Consider the following 21,633-nt stretch of genomic DNA (forward strand, 5'->3'; position numbering starts at 1 on the left):
AGCCAGAAGCTAAGAATGATTTTGGGACTAGATGATATTAAAATCCCCATTTGAGTTCCAAAGTCACATGTACTGCTTTTTTTTTTCTTCTCCAATATTTTAGTAACCCTGAATATTCACCAATAGTTTTAGTTTATTTTCCAAAAAATGAAACTGGAAATCATTTTAAAGCCATTAGAAAAAGATTTTGGGCCATTAAAATTTTAGTGGTTGGCTTTTAGTGTGGGCTAACCAAGAATGAATGAAATTGAAATTGCCTATGTAATCCAGAAATCATGTCATCAAGTGAGTCACTTGTGGAACAATACAGCTTGGTGTGGATAATTCTTATTTTTTCATTGTGTTTTTGCCATGGAAGTTAACATTTAATATAGACTAGTAATTCATTTGCAGTTTTCTTACAACTAGGTATTGAAAAAGAGTCCATTTAAAATTTATGAACTAGCAAGGATGATTATCATTAATTTCCTGTGCTAGCTAATATGGATATAAGGTGACTTGAGTCATTTATAACAATGACAATTTGAATGATTTCTGTGTGTGTGTGTGTGTGTGTGTGTGTGTGTGTGTGTTTTAACACAAAAAAAACCCTTTGGCTTTTGTTTCTCATCTCAGTTTTTTTTTTTGCCCCTAGGAAAATGGGAGCCATTAGGCAAATGTGACCTACGTTTTCAAGATACCAGCTAATAATACTGCAGGGGAAGCAAAAACAATATGGATGGCTTAATTGAACAGAATAGTGTACTAATGCACAGTAAAATCAGTGAAGCTGGAAAAAGGAACGGCTTAATTAACACCAGAAACTTAATGGCAGAGAATAGAGATGGCCTGGTATCTGTTTACCCAACACCCCAGTATCAGACTCACATAGTGGGGAATATCTCATCCCAGAGCTGCCTAGACAACAGCAGGAATGATCCAGTGCAGCAGTTACTGGATCCCAATACACTTCAACAGACTGTGGAGTCTCACTATCGTCCCAACATCATCCTGTACTCGGAGAATGTGCTGCGTTCCTGGGGGGAGAGTGGGAGCTCAGACTGCTGTGAGACCACCTTTATTGAGGACCGCTCACCTACCAAAGATAGCCTGGAGTATCCTGATGGGAAATTCATTGACCTTTCCTCAGATGACATCAAGATCCATACTCTCTCCTATGATGTAGAAGAAGAAGAAGAGTTCCAGGAACTAGAGGTCAGATGATCTGGTTTTAAATGACTTTAAATTTGTTTTTAATGCACCTTTGGGGAGGTTTAGTATTAGAAAGATTAGAAGGCAGTATTCATAATGAAAAAAGAATTAAAGAAAGAAAGAAAGTGAAAAATAGCATGCTTCAGTCTGTATCCAGGCAGCGTCAGTTCTTTCTCTGGAGGCAGGTAGCGTGCTTCATCATGAGTCCTTTGAAATTGTCATGGATCACTATATTGCCAAGAACAACTAAGTCATTCATATTTCTTCATTGTACAATATTGCTGTTATTGTGTACAATGTTCTCCTGGTTCTGCTCACTTCATTTGTATCACTTTATGTAATCTTTCCAGGTTTTTCTGAAATCATCCTGCTAATTTTTTATAGCACAATAATATTTCATCAAAATTATATACCACAGCTTCTTCATCTTCTCACTGTCCAGTTCTTAGCCACCACAGAAAAAAACTGCTACAAATACTTTTGTACAAATACATCCTTTTCCCTTTTAAAAGATATCTTTGGGATATAGAACTAGTGGTGATATTTTGTTTGATTAAAGGGTATATAAAGTTTAATACACACTTGGGCATAATTTATGCTGTATTTTAAATGGATAACCAATATACAGTCCATGAGGATGATTGCTGAGTGTAGTGGGGAGTGGACACCCATAGTCAGGAGCAAAAGTCATTGAGAATGTTGATAGAGGGACTTTAATGTCAATAGACAGCAGTAAGGATAGAGATAGTAGGAGAAAGAGACTATATAGACCTCAAAGGAGGAAAGGTTAATGAAGGATGGAGGTAGAAAAATGGTTTGGGGGAGTACACTAGGAGAAGTACTAAATTGGCTATGAAGAATTGGAGCCAAAGGAAAGAGTAGATTCTAGTGGGAAGGGTGGCCAGTGATATAATGCCCTCAGGGAGAAGTCAGATTTCAATTAAAGAAGGAGGTGGAAGAAATTTGGAGAGAAGATTCATACTAAGACATGATAGGATGGACAAAATAGGTTTTAAGGGGTCAAGAGTGTGAGTATAGCTTTTCAGGATGGATTGAGGGATGTAGGATGGGGACAAGGAAGCTGTATTGGTGATATGTATCTTATATCTAAGGCACTGAAACTAGATGGAGATTAGAGAATCTTTATTTTTGCAGGAGCATGTTGCCAATAACAGTGACAATCTAGTCCAACTCATACTTAAAAAAAATTCCTCTCCAACATACCTGGTAAATTGTCTTGCAGTCTTTACCTGAAGACCTCTAATGAGGGTAAACCCACTATCTCCAGGGGCAGCCAGTTCTGTTCTGGCATTTCTCATTATTAGAAAAGTTTTTTGTTTGTTTTCTTTAAGATAAGACTAATTTTTCTCCTTTATTCTTTCAAGTCATGGTTCCACATTCCACTATCAGGGGTCCAGGAATAGAATGAATCTAATCCTGTTTTGAGGGATTTCAATAACTTGAATACAGCTATACTATCCCCGTTAAGTGTCTTCTTTTTCAGAGTAAACATCCCATATTCTTTCAAATGAAAATCCTACGTTGTAAATCATAGATGATAAATGAATGGGAAAAACATTTATTAATTGTTCATTATGTGAAAAATACTATAATAAGCACTGGGGACACAGTTTTTGCTCTCAAGAAGCTCACATTCTAATAAGGGGAGATCAAATATACAAGAGACTTCAACTGTAAATTAGAAGGAAAAGCTTCATGGTGCTTGGTGTACAACACCAAAGTAGATGGGAATGTAGCTTCTTGAATGTAATTTCTAGTTTTGATATTGAAATAAGAGATACAAGATAGAATGTGTAGTCTTTCCTCCATTGTAAGATTTAATAAAATGTTAAGGAAATATTATAAAATGTAGAAGTTTACCTACTCCTAGTAACCTAGAAGGTGTCTCTCTCTCTCTCTCTCTCGCTCTCTCTCTCTCTCTCTCTCTCTCTCTGTCTCTCTGTCTCTCTCTCTCTCTCTCTCTCTCTCTCCTCTTTCACTAGAATGGCCACATTAAGTTGATAAGGTAGTTTAATGCTTTAACATAATCAAACTGCAAATATTAATGGAGCACCCATTATATGCTAATTCCTGTATGGAAAATACAGATTAAGTATATGTTATGGCACTCATATTTTTCCATCTATCTGAAGAAATCTGAATAGGCTCATAGAAATATAGACACTGAAGGGATAATGGAGTTCAACTAGCTTATCCCTTCATTTCTTCTTTTAAAATGTTTACATACATACATACATATACATGTATGTATGTATATATGTACATATGTATACACACAAATTCCTTTGGACTTCTGGGAGCCAAGATGACAGATTAAACAGTAAATCACCATAGCTCTCCCATATTCATCTCCAAACAAGATGAAATAGTGCTCTTAAACAAATCCTACAACAGCAGAACCAGCAAAAAGATGGAGTGAAACAATCTTGGAGGCCAAGAAACTTGAAAGATCAGCAAGAAAGGTCTTGCAGGTAAAAGTGGAGAGCAGTGCAGGACCAGAAGTATCCCAGCAAGCCCCACCTCTGCAAACCAATGGCTGATTCTGAGCCCCAGTGCAGTGGAGCAGGCAAACAACGCTAGAACACCCCATGTACCTCAGCATAGCCAGAAGCAGACTCCAGCTCTGAGAACTGCCAGGTGCTTCAGCAGAGGCCTGTGCAACCAGGCAGTCCCCAGTGGGCAGACTGGCACTTGCTTCAATATAGCCCCAGGGAAAGGCAGAACACACCAGGGAAAGGCAGAAAACATGGCACCAGAGTCAGGTCATGCCAGACACAAACACTAGGACCCTGGCTTCACACCAGGTAAGCTGCCAGACCCCTATGGTCTCCAGCAGTGGCAGCCACACCCCATTCTACCCTTCAGCACAGTACGAGAGAAGAGCTTCCCCTGTGGGCCTCAGAGCAATATCAGTGTAGCTCCAGGTAAAAAGACAGGGTCTGCGGCCCCTTCTACAAGAAGCCTGGGAAAGTGCCCCTTCCACCCTTCCATCAAATTTAACAAAAAGGATAAAGACCAAAAAAAGGTGAGCAAAAACCAACAAAAAAACAGTCTGACCATAGAGTTATTATGGTAACGGGGAAGATCAAGGCACAAATTCAGAAGAGGACAACAATGTCAAAACAGCTATGGACAAAACCCAAAAGAAAAAAGTGGAAGTGGTCTCAAGCCCAGAAAGAATTCATGGAAAAGCTCAAAAAGGAACTTAAAAATCAAATAGGAGAAGTAGAAGAAAAAATGAGAAAAGAAATGAGAGTGATGGAAGAGAATTATGAAAAAAAGAGTCAACAATTTGGAAAAAGAAAACAACTTCTTAAAAAGTAGAATTGGGCAAATGGAAAATGAAATTTAAAAATCCACTGAAGAAAACAATTCCTTAAAAAGTCCAGTTGGCTTAAGCTGAAGTAAAAAAAAAATCAGGAGTAGCAATCCTATTCTCCAAAAAAAGCAAAAGCAAAAATTGATCTAATTAAAAGAGATAAGCAAGGAAAGAACATCTTTCTGAAAGGTGCCACCGGCCAAGATGGTGGCTGGAAAGTAGGGACTTGTGTGAGCTCCCCACCAGGTACCTCCAAAAACCTTTAAAATGGCTCTGAACAAATTTTAGAACTGCAGAACCCACAAAATAGCAGAGGGAAGCAGGGCTCCAGGCCAGGACAGCCTGGATGGTCGCTGGGTAAGGTCTATCATGCACAGAGCTGGGAGCAGAGGGGAGCAGAGCCCAGCGTGGGCAGCGGCAGGACCAACCAGACCAGGAACCAGGCGGAACAAGCCCTAGCACCCTGAATTAGTGAGCTGTGGCAGTTACCAGACTTCTCAACCCACAAACAACAAAGACAACCGAGAAGGTCAGTGGGAAAAGCTGCAGGGGACAGAGTGAAAAGAGTCCACGGTTTGGCCACCACCCTGGAGGCAGAAGGGGTGGTGCACCTACAGAACTACAGCTTCAGTTGCTTCCAACCCCAGACCCGCTTGGTGGGAGGAATTAAGTGGCAGATCAGAGCAGGAGTGCACAGCCTGCTTAAGATCCCAGTCAGGTCCAGGTTGGTGGTTCGTGGGGGAGGAGGAGTGCTGGTGTGGCAGAGCTGGCTGTATAGAAATACCTCTGAAAACAACAAGCTTGGAACAAAGTACTCTTTACTCTACAAGCAGTCAAACCCTGCTGAAAAACTCAAGGGTCAAGTAAGTTGGCTGGGAACATGGCCAGGCAGCGAAAACACACTCAGATTCAGTCTCAGACTTTGGAATCTTTCTTTGGTGACAAAGAAGACCAAAACATACAGCAAGAAGAAGTCAACAAGTCAAAGAGCCTACATTGAAAGCCTCCAAGAAAAACATGAACTGATCTCAGGCCATGGAAGAGCTCAAAAAGGATTTGGAAAAGCAAGTTAGAGAAGTAGAGGAAAATTTGGGAAGAGAAATGAAAATGATGCAAGAAAACCATGAAAAACAAGTCAATGACTTGCTAAAGGAGACCCAAAAAATACTGAAAAAATACTGAAGAAAACAACACCTTAAAAAATAGACTAACTCAAATGGCAAAAGAGCTCCAAAAAGCCAATGAGGAGAAGAATGCCTTGAAAGGCAGAATTAGCCAAATGGAAAAGGAGGTCCAAAAGACCACTGAAGAAAATACTACCTTAAAAATTAGATTGGAACAAGTGGAAGCTAGTGACTTTCTGAGAAATCAAGATATTATAAAACAGAACCAAAGGAATGAAGAAGTGGAAGACAATGTGAAATATCTCATTGGAAAAACCACTGACCTGGAAAATAGATCCAGGAGAGATAATTTAAAAATTATTGGACTACCTGAAAGCCATGATCAAAAAAAGACCCTAGATATCATCTTTCAAGAAATTATCAAGGAGAACTTCCCAGATATTCTAGAACCAGAGGGTAAAATTGAAATTGAAAGAATGCACAGATCACCTCCTCAAAAACATCCCAAGAAGAAAACTCCTAGGAATATTGTCACCAAATTCCAGAGCTCCCAGATCAAGAAGAAATACTGCAAGCAGCCAGAAAGAAACAATTTGAGAATTGTGGAAACACAATCAGAATAACACAAGATCTAGCAGCTTCTACAGTAAGGGATCGAAGGGCTTGGAATATGACATTCTGGAGGTCAATGGAGCTAGGATTAAAACCAAGAATCACCTACCCAGCAAAACTGAGTATCATGCTCCAAGGCAAAATATGGATTTTCAATAAAGTAGAGGACTTTCAAGCTTTCTCAGTGAACAGACCAGAGCTGAATAGAAAATTTGACTTTCAAACACAAGAATAAAGAGAAGCATGAAAAAGTAAACAAGAAAGAGAAATCATAAGGGAATTACTAAAGTTGAACGGTTTTGTTTACATTCCTACATGTAAAGATGATGTGTATTATTCATGAGACCTCAGTATTACGGTAGCTGAAGGGAATATACATATATACATGTATATGTATGTGTGTGTGTATATGTATATATATATATATATATATATATATATATGTGTGTGTGTGTGTGTATACATATATATGTGTGTGTATATATATATGTATATATATATATCCATATATATATATATCCATATATATATCCATATATATCCATATATATATATATAGACAGGGCACAGGGTGAGTTGAATATGAAGGGATGATATCTAAAAAATAAAATCAAATTAAGGGATGAGAGAGGAATATATTGAGAGAGGGAGAAAGGGAGAGACAGAATGGGGCAAATTATCTCTCATAAAAGTGGCAAGAAAAAGTAGTTCTGTAGGAAGGGAAGAGGGGGCAGGTGAGGGGGAATGAGTGAATCTTGCTCTCATTGGTTTTTATCTGAGGAGGGAATTCCATACACACTCGATTGGGTATCTTACCCCACAGGAAAGAAGGAGGACGAAGATAAAAAAAGGGGGGGATGATAGAAGGGAGGGCAGATAGAGGGAGGAAGTAATCAAAAACAAACATTTTTGTAAATGGGACAGGGTCAAGGAAGAACATTCAATAAAGGGGTATTGGTTAGGAAGGAGCAAAATATAGTTAGTCTTTCACAACATGAGTATTGTGGAAGGGTTTTCCATGAAGATACACATGTGGCCTATGTTGAATTGCTTACCTTCTTAGGGAGGGTGGGTGGGGAGGGAAAAGGGGAGAGAATTTGGAACTCAAAGATGTTCAGAAACCAAAAAAAAGTTTTTTCATGCAACTAGGGAATAAGATACACAGGCAATGGGGCATAGAAATTTATCTTGCCCTACAAGAAAATAAGGGAAAAGGGGATGGGAGAGGAGTGGGGTGACAGAAGGGAACGCTGACTGGAGAACGGGGCAACCAGAATATATGCCATCTTGGAGTGGGCAGGAAGGTAGAAATGGAGAGAAAATTTGTAATTCAAACTCTTGTGAAAATCAATGCTGAAAACTAAATATATTAAATAAATTAAATAAATAAATTTTAAAAATTTAAAAGGTGCCATAGATAATGTAGTAATATCAATACTAAACATATATGTGCCAAGTGATATAGCATCCAAATTCCTAAAGGAGAAGTTAAGTGTGTTCCTGGAAGAAATAGACAGCAAAACTCCAAGGGACCTCAACCATCCCCTCTTAGAAATCAATATAATCAACCAAAAAATAAACAAGAAACTAAGGAGGTAAATAGGATGTTAGAAAAGTTAGATATGACAGAATTTTGGATAAAACTGAATGGGAACAGAAAGGAATATACCATTTTTCTCAGCAGCACATGACAGCTACACAAAATTGACCATATATTAGGGCATAAAAACCTCAAGATCAAATATAGAAAGGCCTAATTATTAAATGTATTCAAATGCAATAAAAATTGCATTCAACAATGGGTAGTAGAAAATAGATTAAAAATTAGTTGGAAACTAAATAATCCAATCATAAAGAATAAGTTGGTCAAAGTACAAATCATAGAAACAATCAATATTTCTTTGAGGAGAATGACAACATTGAGACAACAACCCAAAATTCATGAGATGCAGCCAAAGCAGTAAAACTCTGAGATACCACCTCACACCTATCAGATTGGCTAATATGGCAAAAAAGGAAAATGATAAATGTTGGAGAGGATGAGTGACAATTGGGACAATAACGTATTGTTAGATAGAGTTGTGAACTGATCCAGCCACTCTGGAGAGCAATTTGGAACTATGCCCAAGGGGCAACCAAATTGTGCATACCCTTTGATCCAGCAATACAGCTACTAGGTATGTATCCCAAAGAGATCGCAAAAAAGGGGAAAGGAACTACATGGGCAAAATATTTATAACAGCCCCTTCTGGGGTGGCAAAATATTGAAAATTGAGAGGATGTCTATCAATTGGGGGACAGCTAAAAATACTGTGGTATATGAATGTAATGGAATACTACCGTGCAACAAAAAATGTTGAACTGGCAGATTTCAGAAAAATATGGAAAGGCTTGTACGAACCAATACAAAGTGAAATGAGCAGAACCAGGAAAACATTGTATGCAGTATCAGGACCATTGTGTATGATCAACTATGAATGACCAGGCTCTTTTCAGCAACACAATGATCCAAGTGCAAAGGACTCTAGCAGGAAAATCCTATCCCCGTCTAGATAAAGAACTGATGGATTCTGAATACAGATTGAAGCATATTTTTTCACTTTATTCTTTTTCATTTTTTCTTTTGACCTGTTTCTTTTTGTACAACTGTGAATAATATGGAAATATGTTTTATATGATAACACTTGCATAACATGTCAAATTGCCTACCATTTTAGGAAGAGGGGAAGGGAGGGAGGGAGAAAAATTTGGAACTCATAATCTTGTAAAATGAAAACCAAAAATTTTCTTGACCTGTCATTGGGAAAAAATAAAATACTATTAAAATGTGTTACCTTGTTTCGTAAATGATTGCACTGATATCCTAAGTGACCTGTCCAATGTTGCACAGGTAATAAATAGCAAAACTGAAAATTAAAGCCAGAGAGAAGCAGAAGACAGAACATGGGCCTTAGTTTAGTCATCTGCATAATCAGGATTTTTCAATAGATGATCTTTATTATTATTTATTATCTCAGCTCTACAAATCTCAAAAAGGTACACAGACATGGTAGTTTTTTTTTTAAAAAAAGGGACATCAGGGGGAATTTTTGAGCAAAGATGTAAACGTAGGAATAGACATGATATTATCACTATACAGAAACAATTACTTATGTTTAAAAGTGAAAAAAAAGATATGAGGCCTCACAATCCAGTGTACCTGACAATATATCAGCTAATGCTTGGTGAAAAGAAACATTGGAAATTAGTTGTTGTGAGTGGGAGCTTTCAGTTGAACCATTATTTTTTTAAAATCTCTTGCAGCTTCCAATTTAAAATATTGTCAAGGGGAAGGAAAGTTTCTGAACTCTGCAAATTAGGCACTGTTTGGAGACCAATTATTGGTTATTGTGACACTTTTCCCCAGTTAAAATAAGCTGTTAGGAAGGAAACATTACATTTTATTTTGCTTTTTAAAAAATAATTTGCAGCTTTCATGACAGATGTTATAAAAAGAATGGAGCTTGTAGATTAGATCAGTGGCATATGAAATTAATACAAGATTCATGTATTTTCCAACATACTATAGTAATAATAGTTGACATTTACATAGCACTTCAAAGTATGCCCACCATATTAAACACATCTTATCTGAGGCTCATAACAACCTTGTGAGGGAAGCACTAGTGGTATCACTGTTCACATTTTGACAGATAAAAATACAGAATCAGATAGATGCTTAGCATAGTGTGTGGCACATAGTAGGCACTTAAATGTTTACTGATGATAAGAGGGGTTAAGTGATTTGCCCATGGTTACATTGCCAGTGGGACTCAGAGGTAAAATTTGAAGTCTGCTCTTCCTGGCTCCAAATCCAACGCTGTCATACTCTGCTATGCTGCCTTAAAGACTCATTACACTTGATTTTCATTCAGGGTCTGTGACAAGCATCTTTCTGTGTCTTATAGAATCAGCCTTCCTTCTACCAAAATATGGCATACCAGGGTTGGGGGAGGAAATCTACTCAATACTATATTTTTCAGTTCTAGATGTCAGCCATTACGAAACTGTGTCCCTCTCCACTTCCCCCTCAGGCATCCTGTAGGATTTATAGGAACTAACTTCAAAAGTTTCAAACTAACTTTCAAAGGTAACATTTTGTTCTTCTGGGCTCCTAGGACCTGAAGAATGTGGTTATGATGAAAACCATTTATACATATTGCCTTGATAGATTGCCTTCCAATTGAAAATTCAGCTGCAGATGTCCAGCCTGTTCACAAGTTGTTGATATTTGATTAAGGAACTATAAGGTTCATCAATTTCTTACAAAGGTGGTAAAATTCAGACATTATGATCTAATAAACTTTATCTTTTAAAATGAAAAAAGTATAATATGTTGTTTATAAAACAATTATCAAAATAAATAGTGCATAAATTTTGAAATCATGGACTTTTTTAATAATCAATATTTATTTGCCAAAATGGAAAAGTACATTTTGAATGATCTGGATTCAAAACAATTAGAATACTACAATCAATTTTTATTAACTCAAGAGTTGATTATCCAAGTATTCTGCTTCTCCTCTCGCCTTGGTTTTTTTTTTGACTCATCACTCCTACCAAAACATGATTTGTCAAGCCTTGACAAAGCAAAAAAACAGGTGACATTTTGCCATTTTGGTAGCACTGGTAAAAAAAAAAGTAGAATTTTTTTTGTGTATCATATTGTCCCTACCCCCCCCTTCACATGGCTAATGAAGAATTAGCTAGAGAGAGGTAAAACATAATTAATTCAGATCTGAATCCTCAGAAACAACAAGATCCCATATTAATCCCTTCATCATATTATATGTATGGCACACTGTTTCCTTAACTATATGCATGTTGCTAGACAGAGTATGATACAGAGATCAAGAAAGTTCTGAGAATACTAAAGTCATGCCATTTGAAAGGGGGAGCATAGATTTATTAAACAAAAAGAATTAACATCAATATCCTTTAAGTAACTGTCAAAATAAAAATGCTTCAAATCTTTAAAAACTCCCTTTTCCTTTCCTCTTCATTAGCTGGAGTACATTGTGTCCTTTGGGAGGAAAGCTTTATTTTTGGAATCATAAGTTTATTTTTATTTGATCAGTTTCAGTTCTTAACCATTCTTCCTTCAATGTCTGGCCAATTCATGGATAAATTTCAAGAGTCTTAAAGTTAGGAAGTTTTCTTCGTTTCAAGGCCTGTACCGAATGTCAAATATTATGGATTTTTTTCAATGAATTTACATGGCTGCTCTCCCAAATATGTAGTCAATGACATCAATTCAAGCTGCTGTTCTCTTATTTCTTGAATGGATTGTGCACCAATTGTGGCCCCAATATCATTCAAGGCAGACAGAAAAGCATTTGTTTTAGGTCCAATATGTTCTGCTCCTCCAGGTTCTCCCGACTATTATTAATAACCATAGTTCTAGAAAATCACAAAGTGATTAAAATCATTGTCAACAGTTAGCTTACTCAAAAGTCACAGCAGTTTAAAGGTTAAAAAATGTATAGCATATAGGAGATAGAAATACTTTCCCCCTTCTTACATCTAATAAAACAATATCTTTATACAAAGATTAATGTAATAATCACAATGCTATAACTTTACATCAAGAAAACTGTAATTGCTTAGCCATATACCTGAGACTACTGCAGCTACTGAGGCAGAAGTATTAGGCAGCAACCCCTACACTGGCCATAGCAATGAGAGATGGGCTCAAGCATACTAACCAGATCAAAAAAAGCTGAAAAGAACTTAAACATAAATCCTTCCCAAAAGCAGAGAGAAAACTTATGCATTCTGTTTAAAATTTATTTATTTTATTTTGAAATTAAGAAATAAAACAAGTCTTTCCATGACATAGTAGAATAGAAAAAAAAAGATTGTATATGAAACTGCAAATCTATTATTAATAACTTGCTATTCCTTTTAAATATATAATAAAGTTATCATGTAAGGATAATGATGGTGACCATTAAGACACAAATATGTGTATATATATATATATATATGTGTGTGTGTGTGTGTGTGTGTGTGTGTGTGTGTATGTACTGTGTGTATACATGTATATACTTTGTGTGTATGTACATATATACACGTGTATATATGTGCATGTATAAACCATCCTATACATCTATTTATCAGTTATTTCTCTGAATACAGGTAGCATCTTCCTTCATATGTCCTTTGTAGTTAATTTAGGTATTTATAATAATGAAAATGACTTAGTAATTCACGGTCATTATTAAAATAATATTTCTGTCACTGTATACAATATTCTCTTGGTTCTGCTAATTTCATTCTTCATTATTTTGTGCAAGTGTATCCATGTTTTTTTCTAAAATAATGAACTTATCAATTCTTATAGTACAGTAGTATTATATCACAATTATATACCACAACTTATTCATCCATTCCCCAATTGATGAGCATCCCTGCAATTTTCAGTTCTTTGCCATAACAAAGAGAGCCTTCATAAACATTTTAGAACATATAGCTTCTTTTCCTTTTTTCCCTAATCTTTGGAAACAGACCTAGTAGTGGTATTGCTGGGTCTAATGGTATAGGCAGTTTAATAACTCTTTGAGCATAATTACAGATTGCTCTCCAAAATGGTTGGGTCAGTTTACAATTCCTCTAACAGTGAATTAGTGTCCCAATTTTTCCATATCCCCTCCAACATTTGTCATTTCCCTTTCAATCATTTTAGCCAATCTGATATTATTATTATGATTATGATATAGTTCTTTCCAATCCTTCCATCTGGGGCATGCAGACATTATCACACTCAAGTTTCATTAAGCAGTGAATAAAACAATGGACCTGGAGTCAGGAAAACCTGATATCAAATCCTGCCTCAGATGCTTATGACACTGGCAAATCACTTAAACTCTACTTTCCTCAGTTTATCTACCACTAAAATAGTGATAATAATAGCACCTACCTCCAGGTTGGTTTTGAGGATAAAATTAGATATCCATAAAGAGCTTTGTAAACCCTTAAAAAGTTTTATAATTCCTAAATATTACCTTTACCAATTCCTTTCCATAGAATTGCAGAAGGACCCCTCTTATAGAATATTCTGTAACACCAAGACATAGGAATAATCTCTTTTACTAGTTAATCCCATTAAGAGTCACATTAACCAATTCACATTAAGGCTTAAGGTACTAAAATAATGTCTTAAGATCAGACCCCACACCTCACTAACCCAATTTATCCTTCTTTCTTTCTTTTTGTAAATTTCTTTTATTTTTAAATTAATAAACATCAAGTAAAATTGGTATTTTCACCTACAAAGTAGAAGAGAAAAAGGAAGACTATACATGAGATTATAAATTTTATCATATATGGCTTGCTTTCCCTTTTAAGTATACAATATATTCAAATGCAATTTTATTTTTCCTTCAAGTAACAATTGTTTGTGATCTCTTCCTCCCATCCACCCCCACTAAAAAAAACCAAAATATGTAAAACAAATAAGCATAGCCAAACAAAATAAACTTCCCCATATGACCTTCCCTGAAATATAATTTTCACTCATGTATATGTTATTAATTCTTTTTGTTAATTTTTATTTTATTTTCAGTTACAAATCCTCCCCATCCTCCACACATAGATATGGTAAGAAATATGATACCCATTATATATATATATATATATATATATATATATATATATATATACAAAATCATGCAAAATATAATTCCTTATTTTCCTTATTTTCCATGTTCTAAACAAACAAGCAAAAAACAAGAAAAATAAAGAAAAGTAAAAAATACTCCAATCTGCATTCTGAGTCTATTAGTGCCCTAACTGGAGGATGATAGAATTTTTCATTATGAGTCCTTTGGTATTCTGATGGATCAGCACCCATTCCATTATGCCACTTCATCTCTATTTAAGAGCAGATTCAAAGAACTGGAGATGTTTATTTTGGATTTGAAAGAAAAGCATGTTGTTTGTTTATTTGGAGAGAGAGGACATTATAGCTGTCTTTGAGTATTCAAAGGGCTGTCATGCGGAAGAGAGATTATATGATTTCTTCTTGGCATTAGAAAATAGAACTAGGAAGATTGAGTAAAAAGATGCAAATGGGAAAATTTAACTTTGATGTTGGAAAACTTCTGCCCCAAGACATTGTACATTCCCACTGGTCAAAGGATAAGTAAAGACTGGATGACCACTTTCGGGATTTGGTTTTTATGTTTTGGAAGAAATTCTTATTCATGGATAGGTTGGACTAGATGACCTCTGAAGTCTCTTCCAACTCTGAACTTCTGGGATCACGCAATTTCAGATCAATCTTCAATGCAATACTACTAATATTATGACAAATGACTAATCTGTGCATGACACTCAATTTGATACCATCTAAAGTGAACTCGGTCTATGTCTTTTGGCTGAGGAAGCTTATTTTACCAACTTCAACAATAAGTTACAGAAAGAATCTATAGTTTTCTATGTCTGTGGCATTAATTACTTGGAAAATCAAGGCAAAAATGAAACCATCTCTGTCCCCAAGGAGCTTACATTCTATTATGGGAGACAAAAAGTTCATATATAAGTGAATTCAAAATATATACAATTTGGAACATGGGATTGGATGAGGAGGGAGACACACAGGAATGATTGTTGCAGAATAGAGTTGATTGACATATTAATAATTACTGGAAAAGATTCTACCTGGTGACATATGTAACATCTGTGGTTGTTTAGCAAAACAAAACAAAAAAACAGAAAACAAATAAGAAAAAAAAGAACCAGTCATTGGTCTTCCAAGTAACCTTTTAGAAGATCATTTTAAATTCTTATTCATATCTAAAATCAATTCCTTCCACATGCCCCTGGAAAAATTGAACCTTTCCTTCATAGTTTAAAATGAAAAGGGCTTTTTTTTAATATTCTAAAGTGTACAGATTATACACTGCTACAAAGATTTGAAGTGATTACCCTGAGTAATTCATTGAGTGCCTCAAAGACTCTATAGAAACAACAACTTTTTATCTAATTTCTGCTCTTCGAAGTAACTTACGAGGTGGCTTAATCCTTTCTCTCGTAAATACAGAAAAAAGGGATTGGTGGTTTGTAAAATATTGCATGTATTAAAGGGATAGGACCCGGCCTATAATTTTACTGATATAGGGAATTCCCAAAAAGGTGAATTCTTTTAGCAATGCAGGTTGTCATCTTCTCTGCAATTTATAGTTTTAGCTACCTGGAGAATCGAAGGAATTAAGTGACCTGTCCAGGGTAACACATTGATTATATGTCACAGAGCACGCAAACCTTGCTCTTCCTTGTCTCAAGGCTAGTTTTCAATTAACTGTCTACTGATTATAAAGGACTGTTATAAAAACAGTTCATGACTTATGATTGAATATTTTTTTCTCTTTGAAAGAATTAGAGAGCAAAAGGAGTTGGAATACTTACTCTCATACTTTTTAATGATATCTTATTCAATATGATGGACAATCATGCCCTGAAAGTTGTGACTGAAATAGAAGAATACACTAGTCAATAAACCTAAATTTGGGAGTCTGGAGTTTAAGAGTGCTAACACTTCTTTTTCTGTGCCTTTTTCATTCTACCTTTTATCATGATCTTTCATTTTTAATACATAATCAATATATTAATATTATTAATAACATAATAAATAACAATAATAAATAGGTAATCCTTAATAATTATGTTCTCATATTATTTTCTTTTCTAGGTCCTTGAGGTGAGGCACTATCTTATTTCAACTCTGTATCCCTGGTGCCTTGCAAATAGTAGGTGCTTGATTCTTGTTTTTTTTTAATTTGGATGGATGGAGTCGATGTAGGTGCTACTGTAAGAAAATAATAATAATGCATAATGCTTTTCCTATTCTTTACATTTCTCAAAGAACAAAGACATATAACCATATATGACTCAAGCAATGCTGTGAAACAGGTAATATTACTATGCCCATTTCACAGGTGAGGAAACTGAAGATCAGAGAGCATAAGTGATGTACTCAATGTTTCATACTAAATAGCAGAAGTAGCATCAGAACCCAAGTCTTCTAAGTTTTCTTTGAATTGTACCACATTATGTTCATTTTAGTATTCATATGGCATTTCTCACTATCATTCAACAAACATTTGTTAAGTACTTATTATATACCAGACAGTGCTGGGTGCCTGGGATACAAGACAAAAATGAAGCATTCCCTGCCTCAGGAAACTTGCATTTTATTGAGGGAGACAATATGTTTCTGTATAAACATATGCAATATATAAAAGTATAAATATGAGATGGTTGGGCAGGATAGGTACACTAGCAGCTAGAGGAATCAGGAGATGCCTCACAAAGGAAGTGGTGTTTGAGCTGATGTATGAAGGAAGCAAGGAATTGTAAAAGGCTGTTGTCCCAAGGACACAACCAAAATTCCTCACCTGCAAAGGACGGTCCTTCATACTAATTGACATGTAGTTAGTGTTTTAAACTTCTCGAGTTAACTGATATATGTTGTCTTTTTTTGAGCCTCACAATCACCCAGTGAAATAGGTGCAACCCAGATCATATCCCTATTTTGCAGAAGAGAAAATTTAAGTGATTTGCCACTGGTCATACAATACATTCTAATCTGGCCACTGTCCTCCACATTGTTCCTCACATAGTCTTCTGACTCCTATTCAAGTATTATTTTCTCAGACTCTTTCTTGATCTCACCAATTGCTATCACCCTTCATCCCTACCTTGTTTAACTACTATTTATTCCAAATATCTTTTTATCTGTATATATTGTCAGCCTTAGTAGGATGCAAGCCCCTGTCACTGGAGACTATTTTTTTACTTTTTTCTTTGTATTTTCAGCAATTAATAAAGTGTCTGGCATACAGGAAGATAAAAGATTTTTATTAAATGCTTCCTTTGTGCCAGGAACAGTGCTAAGTACCAGGGAATACAAATATAAGCAAAAGGAAAGACAGTCCTCACCCTCAAGGTGCTTACATTCTAATGGGGAAATGGAGAGACAATACATAAATGGGAGATGAAAAGCAGGGCAAAGGGGAAGCTACCTGGGTTGGGAATTTGTCCAGGGAGCCATGGGATTAGCTAATGGGATGGATGCTATGGGTCCTTCCTCAAATGGAGGTTCCACAGACAAATGGTGATCAGAGGAGGAGATTCTAGAGGCAGAGGTGTTGCTATCCTGAAAATGATGCAAGGCTGGTGGTCAAGAAGTAATCTGGGGAGGGACAAGCTGAGTTTTCTTAAATATTGATTGATAGTAAATATCCAAGATAGGAATTGAACCCATCTTCCTGTTTATATCCACTAATCTATGTTGCCTCTTCATCAGTATCAAAAGGCATTCTTCTTTATTTTCTTATAACTTAAATTCCCAACCAAGCAAGATTTTATAGTGATGTTTTATCTAGAAATGGCAATTGAGCAGTAGTCATATGAGAACAGAACAGCACATCAAAGATATATAGTGGCACATGGTTTCATATCAAGTTTCATGTTCACACAAGCTTCAACATGAACAATCTGAGTATATTAAATTAGCCTGAAATTCTACCAAGACCAAAAAAATTCTTTACACTTTCATATATCAGCCTTTCTATGTTGAATTAGTCTTTGAGACACCATAAGCAAAGACTAATTATACACCCTTCAGTGTCTTGTCTGACTTCTATAATAGAAGGTGGGGAAGAGATTTTAAAGCTGTTTTAGAATGGGTCTAGCCTATAAAATAATTGCTAGCATTTTCATAAAACTTTGCTTAAATGATCACATTAAGTGGGAAGCATGATGGACAATTGGGAAAGAGTGCTGGATTGGGTTCAAGTCATTGGTCTTCTATTTACTGTCATTGTGACTTTAGACAAGTCAATTAAATCTCTGGGCTTTAGTTTCCTCATTTGTGTAAAAAAAAGTGCTGAACTAGATGTCCTCTAAAGTCCAATCCAGCTCTAAATCTACAGCCCTATATAATTTCTTCAAAGTGACACAGCTAGAAAGTAGAGGAGCAAAGACTCAAATCTGACTCTAACACTAGTACTGTCCATATGTCATGCCATTTTCTTAATACTCAATTTCTGTGACTCTCCAAAGGAATATTTGGCTTACTCATATTGGCACACTGTTATTGAGTCTATGTTTGGCAAAGAAGAACCAGGATATAGTAGAAAATGTCAGTTTTGACCTTATAATACCTGCATTCAAGTCATGGGACTGGTTTTTAATAATCATACGATCTCAAGTGTAAATCACTTAACAGATATCAGTTTCTTCATTTATAAATCAAGGTTGCTTTCGCTATCCACTTCATGGTATCCCATGAGTAACAATATAAACTTTGCTACATAAAGTGTGCTAAATGTGAGTGTATATACACTTGTGTTTATATTAATGTAGAGAACTCTCCATATTGAAATTCTATCTACTAATGTAATTAAGTCAACAGGCATTAATTTAGCTCTTATTACTGTGTACCAGTGACTGTGCTAAGTGCAAGAAGGGAGGAAAAAAAACTACAGTCCTCGATGTCAAAGAGCTTACGTTCTATTGAGAAAGACCCCTTAAAACAACTATGTAGATATAAGATATATACACACTAAATAGAAGGTACTCTGAGAGGGGAAGACATTAGCATCTGGGACAGGGATGGGTACCAGGAAAGGACTCCTGGTGTAGGTAGGATTTGAACTGAATCTTGAAGGAAAGCAGACAAATACACTGAAACTAAAGAGAAGGGGAAGAGTATTCCAGCATTCCAAGCAACCACTGAAAAGGTACAGAGACAGGAGATGGAGGATTTTACTCAAGGAATCACAAGCAGGGCAGTTTAGCTGCATCATAGAGTCCATGGAGGGAAGAGTAAGGAGACTAGAAAGGTCCAAAGGAAACAGATTGTGAAGAGCTTTAAGACAGGACTTTATATCTAATCCTGGAAGATAACAGGGAGTCACTGGATTTTATTTAGTAGAGTCAAGAAATGGGCAGACTTAAACTTTAGGAAAATCAGTTTGGCAGGTTGTGGGATTGAAGAGAGCAGAGACTTGAAGTTGACTGACCCATCAGGAAGTTATTACAGTAGATCAGAGGAGAAGTGATAAGGATGTGAATTAGGGTATAGACTACATGAGTGGAGACAAGTACACAAATATGAGAAATATGGTAAAGCCAGAAACAACAAAAGTTGCTGATTCAGTATGGGTGGTTAGTTCCAATGAGGAGTGTAGGATTACAAATGTTGAAAATGCAGACAACTAGAAGAATAATGGTACCCTCAACAATTTTCATTAAAGAAAAGTTTGGAAAAGAGGAAGGTTTTGAGGAATATATGATGATTTATGTTCTAGACATACTGAAGTTCAGATGCAGGGATAAAAGATATCTAGTTTGAGATGGCCAAAAAACTGTTGATAATGTAGTACTATAATTCAGGAGGGAGACACTGATTGGATGTGTGGATCTGGGAATCAATCTTTCCTGCGTCAGGACTTCTGCTAAGAGGGAGTGGTTCTGATGAATAACATTGATATGTGAAGCAATTTAAAATTTTTAGAAGAGAATTACTAAATGGAGAGATAACAAGAAATATCAAATGATATTCCTATAATTTTTGGAATAAATTATGTTTTTCCTTCTCAAAGACACCTTTTGTGCAAAATGTTGGAACCAAACCTAATGAATTTCTATTAAATGAAAAGCCCTCTTAATTGTCATTTTTAAATTCAGGGTCTCTTAGACTCAATAGTTGGCATGTAACTACCAAGTCTTTAATACATCTCTTAATAAATCTTTTTATTATAAACTCCTGAGAATACTTAGTCGTAGGTTGTAGTGAAGTACATCTAATATTGCTTAACATAAATAGGATATTTGTTGAAATTTGGAAAGTTTGAGATTTATTGTTGTAACAAAACTGACTTTTATGGATTCACAACACAGCTATGAACCATTTATGTTTACACTAGTCTGTGTGTGTGTGTGTGTGTGTGTGTGTGTGTGTGTGTGAGAGAGAGAGAGAGAGAGAGAGAGAGAGAGAGAGACAGAGACAGAGACAGAGAGTTGCTAATCTGAAATAACAAATAGAAAGGGCTCATGGATGGAGCATTCTAATGTAAATGGCATACTTCAAAATCTGCACTCTATATAAATATCAGTTAAATTTCTTTGTAATAAGTATTATAATATTGTACAGATTTTGAAACTTGTATATTTAAACACAATTCTAACACAATAGAAGGGGTTTAGGCAGGGAATAATGAAAAAATGGGAATGAGAATAAAAGAATTTTCTTTTTTTCTTGATATTTCTCTGTCTTGTGTTTGCTAGAAAAATATGAATTCTAAAGCCAACTTTGCCAAGGGAAGTGAGACTGTAAAAAAGTCATGTAGCTTTTGTGCCTCAGCTTCTTCACCACTCCAGTACGGCTGATATTATCTCCCTAACCATCTATTTAATTTTCCAATAATGTGTATCTAAATGTCAGTCAACAAACATTTTAAAATACTTACTATATGCCAGACACTGTACTAAATATTTAGGATACAAAAAACACAAAAGACATTCGTTATTCTTTTATTTTTTAGTATAAATCATTATTTATTTATTTAATATTTTTAGTTTTCAGCATTAATTTTCACAACAGTTTGAATTACAAATTTTCTTCCCATTTCTACCCTCCCCCACTCCAAGATGGCATATATTCTGATTGCCCCATTCCCCAGTCAGCCCTCCCTTCTGTCACCCCACTGCTCCCCATCCCCATTTCCCTTATTTTCTTGTAGGGCAAGAAAGATGTTTATGCCTCATTGCCTGTATGTCTTATTTCCTAGTTGCATGCAAAGACTTTTTTTTGAACATCTTTTAAAACTTTGAGTTCCCAATTTGACATTCCTTATTCTTAAGGATCTCACAGTCTAAATAGGATACTTTTAAATAACTAAGTTCAACTAGATATATACAGGATAAATTAGAGACAATTAAGAGAAGGAAGGCATCACCAGTATAGATGAAGCACAGAGTTCCCTAAGAGAAGAATATTCTACAAATTCAAGGTATTACATATTTAAGTAGTTATTTGTCTTTTATTCAGACAATATCAACCATGTTTACTTATATACATATAACCCACTCAATTATTGATCATCTTTGTTATTAAGAGGGCAGATAAATGACACAGTGGATAGAGAGTTGGGCCTGGAGTCAGGTAGATTCATCTTCCTGATTTCAAATCCATCCTCAGACATTTACTAGCTGTGTGACCCCGGACAAATCACTTAACCCTGTTTGACTCAGTTTCTTCATCTGTAAAATGATCTGGAGAAGAAAATGGTAAACCACTCCAGTATCTTTGCCAAGAAA

At 35.7% G+C, this 21,633-nt stretch overlaps 1 protein-coding gene across 1 annotated transcript in view; it reads left to right on the plus strand.

Annotated features, from left to right (window-relative positions):
• The first annotated feature begins 646 nt into the window (after nucleotides 1-646).
• The window catches only part of SYNDIG1 (synapse differentiation inducing 1), a 67,890-nt gene continuing 46,903 nt past the window's right edge, over nucleotides 647-21,633 (plus strand). The window contains exons 1-2 of the mRNA XM_036749974.1: nucleotides 647-1,194; nucleotides 15,998-16,006. Coding sequence (XP_036605869.1) covers nucleotides 715-1,194; nucleotides 15,998-16,006 — 489 coding nt within the window. The 5' untranslated portion in view covers nucleotides 647-714. The remainder of the gene's footprint in view (nucleotides 1,195-15,997; nucleotides 16,007-21,633) is intronic.

This window comes from Trichosurus vulpecula, chromosome 3 (genome assembly GCF_011100635.1).
Source record: "Trichosurus vulpecula isolate mTriVul1 chromosome 3, mTriVul1.pri, whole genome shotgun sequence".
Taxonomy (NCBI): domain Eukaryota; kingdom Metazoa; phylum Chordata; class Mammalia; order Diprotodontia; family Phalangeridae; genus Trichosurus; species Trichosurus vulpecula.